At 39.7% G+C, this 14,045-nt stretch overlaps 1 protein-coding gene across 2 annotated transcripts in view; it reads left to right on the top strand.

Annotated features, from left to right (window-relative positions):
* kiaa1549lb (KIAA1549-like b) overlaps positions 1 to 14,045 on the top strand; it is an 85,555-nt gene that overhangs the window by 48,143 nt on the left and 23,367 nt on the right. For both annotated transcript variants that reach the window (XM_047362214.1, XM_047362213.1), the window contains exons 5-7: positions 1,607 to 1,826; positions 2,061 to 2,194; positions 3,718 to 3,886. In XM_047362214.1, the coding sequence (XP_047218170.1) occupies positions 1,607 to 1,826; positions 2,061 to 2,194; positions 3,718 to 3,886 (523 nt within the window). The remainder of the gene's footprint in view (positions 1 to 1,606; positions 1,827 to 2,060; positions 2,195 to 3,717; positions 3,887 to 14,045) is intronic.

Here is a 14,045-nt window from a genome sequence, read left to right as displayed (position 1 = left end):
TATTAATAGAGGGGCCAGCAGTACTGCGGGTAAACACATTCATACTGGGACTAGCTAACATTTAGGAGGCTTGATTTGGTTTGTGTTCCCATTTTCTGTCTTAAATTAGATTAAGCATACATTTTAGTGTAGCAGCAAACTTGGCCCGATTTCATTTTGTCACACCCATGATTTTCCAACTGTATCTGCATTCACAAAATGTAAGTCCGTGCATAAGAAATCTCACGAATTATTAAGTTTTTTTCTCAAAGGAAACAATTTATTTCAAACCAAAATTGGCATTAGCTTCAAAAACAACATATGATAATATAGACTGCACAACATAGGCAACAACCCTTAACAATTAAAGCAAATATAGATTAGACCAGCAGAATACAATGGAGTCTCAAGGTTTTGATAAATCATTCAAATTCAAAAGAATTTAAGTGAAAAACAAGTAAATTTATCATAGAAAACAAATGTACAAATTGAAATATGCAATAGCCTGGTCGCAAAATAATCAGAATCAGTATCAGTCAGGAGAAGATACACAATAAATTCCTCAGCATTAGAAACATACAAGTATGCAATGAAGACAGTCATCAATAACTGTAGAAATTGTTGGATGACATGTGACAACTATGTGCTGAATTCTTCATTTGTCCTGCAACCCTAAGGAGCAGAGTTGCAAGACACATCTCTCAGGTCTGGGTTTTTCCAAATGAAAAACCCGGACCTGGCTAAAATCTTTGTAAATCAATTGGGAGAATGTGTTTTAGTTCAGAACCCAACGTAAACCTTTGAGCCATAATTCCAAGTGGTATATTTGGTAGTAAAAACACACTGAGGGTCACCAAAGGAACAGCATATCTACAGCAAGTGATGATAGTAGTTGCATCATGATCTAGACTCTTTTCTTCAGATTAAGCTATGGTTTTCGTTGGGATTGATGAAATTATGAATAGTTAAAAATACCAGTCACTTTGCTTCAACATTCTTTTAACAGTTTTATAATGTTTTAATGTATTCATTTTTTAATAACCTTATTGATTTTTATTTTCTTCTATTTTAATTTTTTTGTCCATGATTTTATTTAGCTGTCCATTTATTTTTATTAAAAAGAAATTGACAAAGCCTTTTGTATATTATTATCGAACTGTAAATAATAATATTTTCAAAAAATTTAAATCGTACTCAACTTGCATTTAATGAGTTGCCGGAGACAATCACAATTCCCAGGAAAATCTTTTGAAGACATTACTTGGCTGTCTGCTGGATGTCTGTTAGTATGTTTTAGTAATATCAAAATAGTTTTTTCTCCCTACGGGTCTTTCCTCTAAGCTATTTTACTGACCTAGAAGAAGAACATGAGACAAATTACATTTAATAACATAATATGTCTATAATGGATAGCAGTAAGAGAAGAAGTATTTTAGGTTTGGATCACAGTTATGCCTTCTATACTGCCAAAGCATTTTCTTAACTACTGAGCTATTGTTCAACCTTAGCAAAGGACTCTCCACCAACTCATATTGCTTACATAACTTGCTTTATGTAGAGCCATGAATTGTGTCTGGTAGATATCTGTAAACGATCTATTTCCTGTTATTTTACCCAACCCTCTCAGGTGGAGACGGTTTTTGGCTCCCCCAACATGACGGTGGCTTATCACGTTACAGGAGGGGATACAGTTTACCCTCCGTATGTAGTAGTGGAGGGCTTGAATTCCTACGGACGTGATAAGCTGATTGCAGACCTGCGACAGTACCTCCCCATGGTGACAGCTCTGCCTCTTCCGGGTGCTTTGTGGCGATCCAGCCCTGCCACTGGCTTCCAGCTGAAAACAGGTCAGCCAACTCTCATTCAGGGTGAAAACAGGCATGTCACAGATCAGCTTAAGACTTGATGGTGTTTGTCCCTGCTGACTTTGTGCTGCAAAAGAGAAAAATGCATGTTTGTCACACCACATCAATGACACATGACATGTGCGTACTGTAAAGTTTGTAACCATACATGTTATACCTAAACCAAACTCTTGCAGCCTATAAAGACTTGGTTCTTCGCCCCTTGTTTTTTTGCAGTGTTGCAGTTTGTGGGGGCAGGTGATGATCCCAGATCCTGTCGCTTCTTACAAATGATGGAGCAGAGGCTTGAGAAAGTTTTTTCTGAGGCGCAGGCCAAAGTTCTCAATACTAAAAGCCCACTCACAGTTCAGGTAATGTGATGATCTTTGATCTCTGTAACTGAAGCAGACAGGATCAATGCATTTCAAATGTAACTAAACCTGGTATAAAAGCATAAGCTTGCCCCCAGACAAATTTTGAACGATGCCACCAAAGTGAGCAGTGCCAAGAGACATCAAGGGGCATGGCCAAGTGTGGGGATGAGCGAAGGTGTTTAATCGTGGGTGTGGTCAGGAGGACGAGGGAAAGTGGCAGCTAGCTAGCTTTTTTTGACATACTGAAAAATGGAGAGTGAGCAGCGCGACGCTTATAGTTTATTTTGAGGGGGAGGATTCCCCCCCCCCCCCACAATACTGGAGGTTAAGGCCCTTAGCCATTTCAGTTTGAGCCACTTGCTCAAGGCACTGACTTCAGCCGAGGCAGTGGAGGACAGAATTGGGGCGTGTCTGAGTGAGATGGCTTAATACCCGAATGTGGGGATGTGACGAAGAGATGTACCAAACTGTACTGTTTGAACCAACAGAATTCAACAAAATTCAACTGCAGCAGCCACCACTAAACCCAAAGAGGGCAGCACCAAGACGGTTTTAGGACAAACATTGCAGAATTAAACAAGTTTACATGAAAATTTAAAAAATTGCACAGTAACATAAAGATGGCACCTAAAGGCCCAATTGATAGTCAGTCAGTCATTTTCTACCGCTTATTCCATAGTGGGTAGTGGGGGAGCTGGTGCCTATCTCCAGCAGTCTATGGGCAAGAGGCGGGGTACACCCTGGACAGGTCGCCAGTCCATTGCAGGGCAACACACAAACAACCATGCACACACTCATTCATACCTAAGGGCAATTTAGAGTGACCAATTAACCTAACAGTCATGTTTTTGGACTGTGGGAGGAAGCTGGAGTACCTGGTGAGAACCCACCCATGCACGGGGAGAACATGCAAACTCCATGCAGAAAGACCCCCGGCCGGTAATTGAACCCAGGACCTTCTTGCTGCAAGGCAACAGTGCTACCAACTGCGCCATGTGCAGCCCCCAATTGATAGTCTTTCTGCAAAAAAAGTTGATTTGAAGTTTAGTTCCTGTTTAAGTGCATTAAATACATTTTTTTATTACTTTTTTGGACAGAATCAAAACAGAGATTCGGAGTAAGTTTACTAAATAGTGTTTGCAGCATATAAGAACATACTTAAATCAATCTCCATCCTTTTTTGACATCATTGGCATCTGGCGATTTAAAAGATTTGGCAGCCTTAAACAGATGCAAATTTTGCAGCATTTGTGCAAAATTGTCCCCTTGTGAGTTGGGGTGTTTCTTTTGTTGAGGAGCTGCTTTTCAGATGCAAGGTAATTATTCCAGTGAGCCTCTGTTTGTATTAATTTTAATGAGTTGCCACATTAAAGTGCACCATGTATTAAAGCCTATTTGACAATTACACATTTATGCTGCAGTTTTTTAAACACCTTTATAGCTAACTGTTTTGTAGTTTTTTATGTCTGCATCCAGTTTTCTTGCTACACTGATCTCTGTGTTTTTTTGTCTTTCCCTAGATTCTGAGTGTCTCTCAGGCACCAAGCTCTCCTGCTGTGTCTTTGGTCTACACTGTAAAGAATGGGACTGTGTTTCTTAATGGAACAGTTGCCTCCAACCTCCTCGGTCAGCTCTCTGCTGAGTTGGTGGGCTACTTCCTCTTCTATCCTCCCCTCGTCATTGCTGAGCGTAAGTCACATTTTTTATAGTTTGAAATGCATGCGGTAATACAGAACAGTCGCTATAAAGAGAGTTTGTGTTTCATTAGTGAGCGTTTCTTTGGGAGCATTGATTCTGTTGTAGTAATTTAGAGAAAGTTTTTTTCTGAGCTTTGGGACACATGAAGCCACTGAGTCCATATTGTAAAGGTACTGTCAGCCTAAATGACAGCCATGCTCTAAGTAATCTGATGTTTCTAACTGTTCTGCAGGTTTTGAAGAAATATTCAGCCTTCATCTGTATATAACATGTGCAAATTAATTAGTAGGAGTCTAAACAGCAGTCCCAGTGGGAGTCCATTGTGTCTCTGCAAAAAAGAAATATGAAAGACAAAACACTAAGAGAAAAAGAGCATGTAGTGGTGGTATGCGATAAAAAGTAGATCTAATTATTTAGAGGCTTTGCAATGAATTCATTGCAATTGTTCACATTTGTATCAAATAGTGTTTGACAAATTAATAAAAGTTATTCAATTTAAATAAATTTTGCTTGATGAGTGAGTTTATAAACATATACAGGTCCTTCTCAAAATATTAGCATATTGTGATAAAGTTAATTATTTTCCATAATGTCATGATGAAAATTTAACATTCATATATTTTAGATTCATTGCACACTAACTGAAATATTTCAGGTCTTTTATTGTCTTAATACAGATGATTTTGGCATAAAGCTCATGAAAACCCAAAATTCCTATCTCACAAAATTAGCATATCATTAAAAGGGTCTCTAAACGAGCTATGAACCTAATCATCTGAATCAACGAGTTAACTCTAAACACCTGCAAAAGATTCCTGAGGCCTTTAAAACTCCCAGCCTGGTTCATCACTCAAAACCCCAATCATGGGTAAGACTGCCGACCTGACTGCTGTCCAGAAGGCCACTATTGACACCCTCAAGCAAGAGGGTAAGACACAGAAAGAAATTTCTGAACGAATAGGCTGTTCCCAGAGTGCTGTATCAAGGCACCTCAGTGGGAAGTCTGTGGGAAGGAAAAAGTGTGGCAGAAAACACTGCACAACGAGAAGAAGTGACCGGACCCTGAGGAAGATTGTGGAGAAGGGCCGATTTCAGACCTTGGGGGACCTGCAGAAGCAGTGGACTGAGTCTGGAGTAGAAACATCCAGAGCCACCGTGCACAGGCGTGTGCAGGAAATGGGCTACAGGTGCCGCATTCCCCAGGTCAAGCCTCTTTTGAACCAGAAACAGCGGCAGAAGCGCCTGACCTGGGCTACAGAGAAGCAGCACTGGACTGTTGCTCAGTGGTCCAAAGTACTTTTTTCGGATGAAAGCAAATTCTGCATGTCATTCGGAAATCAAGGTGCCAGAGTCTGGAGGAAGACTGGGCAGAAGGAAAAATGCCAAAATGCCAGAAGTCCAGTGTCAAGTACCCACAGTCAGTGATGGTCTGGGGTGCCGTGTCAGCTGCTGTTGTTGGTCCACTGTGTTTTATCAAGGGCAGGGTCAATGCAGCTAGCTATCAGGAGATTTTGGAGCACTTCATGCTTCCATCTGCTGAAAAGCTTTATGGAGATGAAGATTTCATTTTTCAGCACAACCTGGCACCTGCTCACAGTGCCAAAACCACTGGTAAATGGTTTACTGACCATGGTATCACTGTGCTCAATTGGCCTGCCAACTCTCCTGACCTGAACCCCATAGAGAATCTGTGGGATATTGTGAAGAGAACGTTGAGAGACTCAAGACCCAACACTCTGGATGAGCTAAAGGCCGCTATCGAAGCATCCTGGGCCTCCATAAGACCTCAGCAGTGCCACAGGCTGATTGCCTCCATGCCACGCCGCATTGAAGCAGTCATTTCTGCTAAAGGATTCCCGACCAAGTATTGAATGCATAACTGTACATGATTATTTGAAGGTTGACGTTTTTTGTATTAAAAACACATTTCTTTTATTGGTCGGATGAAATATGCTAATTTTGTGAGATAGGAATTTTGGGTTTTCATGAGCTGTATGCCAAAATCATCCGTATTAAGACAATAAAAGACCTGAAATATTTCAGTTAGTGTGCAATGAATCTAAAATATATGAATGTTAAATTTTCATCATTACATTATGGAAAATAATGAACTTTATCACACTATGCTAATATTTTGAGAAGGTCCTGTATGATTAGTAATATCATGATGTGCAGGAACTTCTACTTTGGTCTAGTGGAAGGTGGATTGTTGTAGCTATGCTTTCATGCTGTGGTTCTTCCAACCTTACCGATGCAGTTACATTCAAAATGTAAGGTTTAATGCAGGTTTACTGTAAGTAAACCCTTCATAATCATCTAAATTATCCAACCATGTTGGGAAAATGTCATTTCTTGATACAGAGCTTTCCATAAATACCATTTAACTCAGCACAGTCATTACAGCCGGTTCATAGTAACAGAAATATGACTTTACAGGTTTATATCCTCTACATAAAATACATTTTTTTTAATATGCTTCTTCAACTAGCTTGAACCCAGCGCATTTACTCAAAAGGCATAGATAAAGTGGAAGAAAACACTTCCAGATAGAAAGCACACTGGCATGGTGACACTGACCGGGACTGACCACATTTTTCAGCTGTTCGTTTTCTCATTTTGTCTCCAAAATGTGTACCCATCGACATTCTCTGGTTTTAGGTGGTTTTGTGGTTAGTTTTCCAATTTTATGCACAATTGCCTTGGTGTCCTGTAAAATGTGATCCTGTATTTACAAGCTTTCCTAATAAACTTAAACATATCCCAAGAGAATATAGAGTTGTAAAGATACAATGTAAGTGACTAGAGGTCTATGTGGCTTTTAATGTTTTGTTTTAGAATAGCTTGCTGCTACCACTGTTTCTGTATTTCTCTAGATTGTACTTGATAAAACTGGGCCTTTGCTTCATGTAGAATAAAGCTCAAAATCAGGAAGGACCTGATGCTTGAAACATTTGAGTCGCATGAGTCACAACCTATACTAGCTTTCCTGTTATACTTTGCGGCTACACACCCTGAGAGCATATTTTCAGCTGCTGACAGGAACCAACACTAAAAGCAATGTGACAGATGTGATATTTCAAAAATTCCCTAAAATTATTTCTTTAAAACTGAGACTCAATTTCACTTGGTCTCATGAACAGATTTGTAAATAATGCACTTTAACTTCTGAATTATGTCCAGTTAAAACAAAGTTGTTAACATCTAACAGGAGGAAACCGTGAACACTCCAATTGTTTGTCAGGTCAAGGGCAAACACATCTGCGACATCAGAATTTTTAACGCTTAAGTTTTTTTCCCACTTCACACTCACCATGATGTAAATGCCAGATATTGGCTTGCAACAATCTTCGGTTGAAGGAGAACTGTTTCTGTATGTACAGCTGATCCTGTCTTTTTATGCTTGATTTCGCCTCCAGGCAGAAAATCTATAAAAAAGTCTTTGAAACTTTGTGCCTCAGAGCAGAACAAGAAAAATTCTGGATGCAACTTCTACAAACACTAAAATAAATTAAAGAGTTTCTATACTAGACCAACATTATCCTGCAATTAAAGAATGTAAAATTGAAATACTTTAGGCTGAGTTTTCTTTTTTGCACAAGCTATTTGCTTTCTTTGCTCTGGATTCACAAAACAGATTGCTCTTAATACATGCAGAATCAGTCAAGTCAAGTCCAGCTCATATTCCTTACATCCGGTTCTCTCTTGAGCCACCAAGGCAGAGTCAGTGAATGTTTTTTAAAAACATGTTAATCATTTCTTTAAGTAACACAGGACTGCAGATTTTGAAGGACATCTGCCTGTTGGAATCATATATTTTACGCAGTTACTTGTAAGAATTATGATTATTGATTAATTAATATTTATCAAGAATTATAATTTAAAATCATAATTTGAAAAAATTAATTTCTTAATCAAAAATCATTACTTACGAATAGAAATCAGAGATGTCCTCTGGTGTTGTGATTATGGGCTCAAAGCTTTTTAATAATTAAAATGAGCTATTCATCATTAATAATTGATAAATTATTAACCAAAACCACAAAGTGTCACTGTTTATTCAACCGCCCCACCTTCGGAAGTTCGACCTTGTTTTAACAGATAAATTACTCTTGCACAAAATAAACACAAACGCTTCTCTTAATTATATATATATATATATATATATATATGCTGGAGATAGGCACCAGCTCCCCCGTGACCCACTATGGAATAAGCGATAGAAAATGACTGACTGACTGATGTACAGGTCCTTCTCAAATTATTAGCATATTGTGATAAAGTTCATTATTTTCCATAATGTAATGATGAAAATTTAACATTCATATATTTTAGATTCATTGCACACTAACTGAAATATTTCAGGTCTTTTATTGTCTTAATACGGATGATTGTGGCATACAGCTCATGAAAACCCAAAATTCCTATCTCACAAAATTAGCATATTTCATCCAACCAATAAAAGAAAAGTGTTTTTAATACGAAAAACATCAACCTTCAAATAATCATGTACAGTTATGCACTCAATACTTGGTCGGGAATCCTTTTGCAGAAATGACTGCTTCAATGCGGCGTGGCATGGAGGCAATCAGCCTGTGGCACTGCTGAGGTCTTATGGAGGCCCAGGATGCTTCGATAGCGGCCTTTAGCTCATCCAGAGTGTTGGGTCTTGAGTCTCTCAACGTTCTCTTCACAATATCCCACAGATTCTCTATGGGGTTCAGGTCAGGAGAGTTGGCAGGCCAATTGAGCACAGTGATACCATGGTCAGTAAACCATTTACCAGTGGTTTTGGCACTGTGAGCAGGTGCCAGGTCGTGCTGAAAAATGAAATCTTCATCTCCATAAAGCTTTTCAGCAGATGGAAGCATGAAGTGCTCCAAAATCTCCTGATAGCTAGCTGCATTGACCCTGCCCTTGATAAAACACAGTGGACCAACACCAGCAGCTGACACGGCACCCCAGACCATCACTGACTGTGGGTACTTGACACTGGACTTCTGGCATTTCCTTCTGCCCAGTCTTCCTCCAGACTCTGGCACCTTGATTACCGAATGACATGCAGAATTTGCTTTCATCCGAAAAAAGTACTTTGGACCACTGAGCAACAGTCCAGTGCTGCTTCTCTGTAGCCCAGGTCAGGCGCTTCTGCCGCTGTTTCTGGTTCAAAAGTGGCTTGACCTGGGGAATGCGGCACCTGTAGCCCATTTCCTGCACACGCCTGTGCACGGTGGCTCTGAATGTTTCTACTCCAGACTCAGTCCACTGCTTCCTCAGGTCCCCCAAGGTCTAGAATCGGCCCTTCTCCACAATCCTCCTCAGGGTCCGGTCACCTCTTCTCGTTGTGCAGCGTTTTCTGCCACACTTTTTCCTTCCCACAGACTTCCCACTGAGGTGCCTTGATACAGCACTCTGGGAACAACCTATTCATTCAGAAATTTCTTTCTGTGTCTTACCCTCTTGCTTGAGGGTGACAATAGTGGCCTTCTGGACAGCAGTCAGGTCGGCAGTCTTACCCATGATTGGGGTTTTGAGTGAAGAACCAGGCTGGGAGTTTTAAAGGCCTCAGGAATCTTTTGCAGGTGTTTAGAGTTAACTCGTTGATTCAGATGATTAGGTTCATAGCTCGTTTAGAGACCCTTTTAATGATATGCTAATTTTGTGAGATAGGAATTTTGGGTTTTCATGAGCTGTATGCCAAAATCATCCGTATTAAGACAATAAAAGACCTGCAATATTTCAGTTAGTGTGCAATGAATCTAAAATATATGAATGTTAAATTTTCATCATGACATTATGGAAAATAATGAACTTTATCACAATATGCTAATATTTTGAGAAGGACCTGTATATATGTAGATCTATTGAAGCCAAATAATTCTGATATACCATTATTCTGGTCCAAAAACCTTTACCTAACTAACAAGCACTATTGTACCCAAAGGGAATAAAAATGACTACCTAACAATAATAATAAAATAAATATATATATGCATTTAGTGTCTATGAAGATCAAACCAGTTTTATGGACAAAATGTGCAATTTGGGTTACCATATTTTCCGCACTATAAGGCGCACCGGATTATAAGGCGCACCTTCAATGAATGGCCTATTTTCGAACTTTTTTCATATATAGGGCGCACCGGATTATAAGGCGCATAGAATAGAAGCTACTGCAGTCAAACGTTTGACTGGGGTTTAACCAGCGTTCTGATAACTCCATTCACTCTCATGGTAAGGTTTCCTCTACATAGAATTCTATTGAATAGAGCCAACCGCACGTTAGGAATGCATTGGAGTCTATGAAGTTGAAGTTGAAATCAAACGTTAGTTAAAACGTGAAAGGGAACTTTTCCCTGATTCAGTAAACACGTAAAAGAAACAGTTTGATGCACTAAATCAAACGTTAGTACTGTTAACCTTTCCTGTTTCTGTCCCCTGACCGTAGTCTGATGACACAGGGGAGACGCTTTCTCCAGGGCCGAAGTTACTAGTTTCCTCAGGGTTAACTCCCTCACTCATACGTTGCTGAGTTGAGCATGAAGAAACTGCATCAAAACACTGAGTTGTTGACGAGATTCGGGGTTCTTTTTAATGACTTTGCAGCACGTAAAAACACAGGGCTTACAGACTCATACACCGCTGCTCCGGTCGCCGTCTCTACCCACCCCACACACACAATAATACTGAAGTCACTCCTTCAGTCTTGATTCTCAGCTACGGCAGCACACAGCGCCACCTCTGTCCGGAGGAGTAATGTCAACATCTTCCATACACACACACGAAACATACACCCCACACACTGAGCTTCTAATCACATATAGTTCAGGCAATTCCTGTAACAGTACATTCAAACGTTATACACACAAGTGGTGTTGGACTAGGAGTAAGCACAGTACAGGTGTTTACCGCTATTACTTTGGCGACACCCCTGACTACGGTAGCCGTAATGCTGCAAGTGGTGCGGCTTTGTAGTTTACCAGTCGTCCTGAAACATTTGACAGAGCGCCGTGTACAACCAGTATGGATCCATCAATTAACCAATTGATCCATATATAAGGCGCTCCGGATTACAAGGCGCACTGTCATTTTTTGAAAAAATTAAAGGTTTTTAAGTGTGCCTTATAGTGCGGAAAATACGGTAAATGGAAAGAGAAATCCTCCTGGTCTGCTCTCAGTGGAAAATCTCCAGCAATAAAACTGGAACAAAGAGTGGTCAGACCACGAGGTACAGACCGCAGTTGCTCTGAAAGGAAAACTTTTAAAAGTCCAACTTTTAACTCCTGGCTGATTTGGGATCAGCCGAGCAAAACATGAACATGCACAATTCAGCAGCGCTTGCGCAGCAAATCAAAACACAGCTCAGCATAAAATACTTAAATCAGTATTGCATGCAACAAGTTAACACCTTAGAGTAACTACTGGTGATTCTAAATCACCTTCACTATGCTTCATCCTGCCCAGACCTCTAAATGCACCTATCCGGTTTATAAAAAGAACGAAATTACTTTGACGCTGATTCCTCCTCTTCTCTGGTTGAGGATGGATCAGGTCTGAAGAAAAATTAGGCGGGAGGGGAATCACGCGTCCCTGATCACCTCAAGAAAAAAGAAAAAAAACGGTAAACTTCTCATCCGTCCAGGAGGGGAAAATATGAAGAACTGTTAGTTGACTGAATCAGCAAGGAGGAAACTCATCTCCTTGGAAATAAAACCTCTGTGGTTTTTCACCTGCGCCGGGTGTCGGCGTGGTCTTCGATCGGTGTATTAATCTTCTGACCTTCTTGTATCAGACAGATTTCCAGCTTTCAAGCTCTTCCGGGAATGGCCTTGTGGAGCAAATGTTTGCCTGCGAGCTTTTGTCTCTCCACATATGCGCCCCCGATGCGTCGTCCTGTGAGACAAGCGGGAAATGGCCACGAAACAATTATTTTTTTGATTTATAATCTCGGGTGACCTCAGAGCAGCGACGTCTGTTGAGCTGCGCATGTCAAAATGCGCGACCAAAATGGATGACTCCAACATAGTGATGCTGCACATTATAAAGGACTGTTGCATAATGTGTCCATTTCAATGGTTTGAAGTTTAATAATTTGGAGATAAAAAGCATTAATTTGATTTACAAATGTACTACATACATCAGAATAACAATAAAACTCATCAAAATACATCCTGTAATTTTCAATAAAAAAAGAAAAGTTAAATTTGCACAATATGCATATTGCGAACAACTCTGCTCTTTAAGAATGCAAATGTTTGTTCTGTCTGTAAGTCACATAAATATACAGAAATCTTGGTAGACTTTCCCCCAAATTTGTACATTATTACATTATTATTATGCCATTTGCTCGGTTGGGCTATTTTAGGAGAAGATCTGTCTCTGGCTTTCAGGATTAGAAGGACTAATAAACTCTAACAAGGACTAACAAGTGGCTTTATGAATTTATTCTGTAGTTGTTTCAAATAGAAGGTGAGAAGAACTGCTGTCATAATGAAAAAGGTTTTTGTGGATATTAAGGCCTCTGTAAGTCTCTTTTAGGAGAGATTGGAAGCAAAATATGAAACCTTTACATATGGATCATTTGAGTTAAAAGAACCAATGATTCATTGTATAAACATCTCACTTTTCTAGCATAAACTATTCTGTGTACTGTTTAATAATCTACTGTAACAGTCAACAGTGCACAATGATAGACAATAGTTGTCAGAATTGAGAAGCAAGAGTTTATTTTTATTCAACTACTGTTAGGTTAAATAAAATCTGTTTACCTGAAACCATGTAACTTCTTAATTTAGCTCTAGTGTGTACTTGGCAGAAAAATTTCTACTTAATTACTAGTACGATTCTTTAAAGTATCTAACTAAAAAACGACAATTTACTGGCTTGGTGGTGTCTTCTTCATCACTGCAGATATGTCACGTATTCGCGGATGGCTGAGAAGCAGGTTTATTTGCTGTTTGCATAAAGATAAATTGGATGTCTGAAAGCAAACCCCAAATATAAAGTCTCTTTTATTTCTTTTTGTACTTTATTTATTAAATTAAGCTAGAAAATCTGTTTAACTGCAGATTCCATTTGTTTTCCAAGGAAAGAGATGAAAGCAAATTCCCCTGAAAGAAGAGCAGAAACTGACACAGGAAGAAACTGAAACACGAGTGAAATACTACCCTCAGATATTATAGGCAGCTGACATTTTTTTCTGCTTTTGCTGTACCCTCACTGTTCACAATATTATACTTTACATGGGTGGTGCAAGCATAAGCTAGAAGATATTGCTTCCTCACTTCAAAAGCAATAATTGCAGTAAACAAATAACAGTTAGTGATTTTCCACCATCCTGGGCACTGGTCCTACAGAACAGACCCGGGATCTAACACGGGTCCAAAGTGCCTGCTTGCAGCTCTGTGTTGTTGTGTGGCTCTTGTGTAGGCTGGACTGCAGTGTTCAGCTCCTTTACTCCCCCACTGGACTTCAACCATTTCTCTCAGGTGGAACATAAGTGAAGCTGTGCGAAACATTTTACACTGCACTCAAAAAACATAAGACAGAAAAAATATATTTATGGAGCCCAATTATATTTATTTAACTTTTTTTAATTGTCCAAATCGCTTTGATGGGTTATTCACCTGGCGCTTATTGTAAACTATCAAGAGGTTCCCTTGAATCCTTCCTTCTGATTTCTTTACCACATGATTCAATCTAAGACTGTCTAAAGCAGATTTTGCTGGCAGTGTTTCTGACCTATCTATTACCATTGCTCTTCCTCTCACCCTTTCGCCACCCACCCATCTCCCCCCGACATGCCTGAGTGTACACTTCTGCAAGTCGGCTTTCACAGGCCACTGATGCAGCATCCCCCTCAAACGCTGCTACGCCCCTGCCACAGGAGCTTAATCAGGCAGGAAGTAGATGTAAGAGAATACAGAGACAACCAGAACTCAGAGAGCTTTAAGCCGATAGTGTCTTCTGCATTTGTCTGAGATTCAGAGATAATGAGATCTCAACCACAAAAAAAGAAAACAGGTTAAAAACTGTAAACTGTTGCCTGCCCTTGTGATGTTTCTGCACATTTTGACAAAAAACCTGTTTTTGAAAAACACCATATGTGTCAGCCTAGAACTCAGCTGAGAGACAGAGTAATCTAAACCATTTA

The sequence above is a fragment of the Girardinichthys multiradiatus genome, chromosome 4 (assembly GCF_021462225.1).
Source record: "Girardinichthys multiradiatus isolate DD_20200921_A chromosome 4, DD_fGirMul_XY1, whole genome shotgun sequence".
In the NCBI taxonomy this organism is placed as follows: Eukaryota; Metazoa; Chordata; class Actinopteri; order Cyprinodontiformes; family Goodeidae; genus Girardinichthys; species Girardinichthys multiradiatus.
The sequence above is the reverse complement of the archived record's forward strand: the minus strand, read 5'-3'. Positions and strand labels throughout refer to the sequence as shown.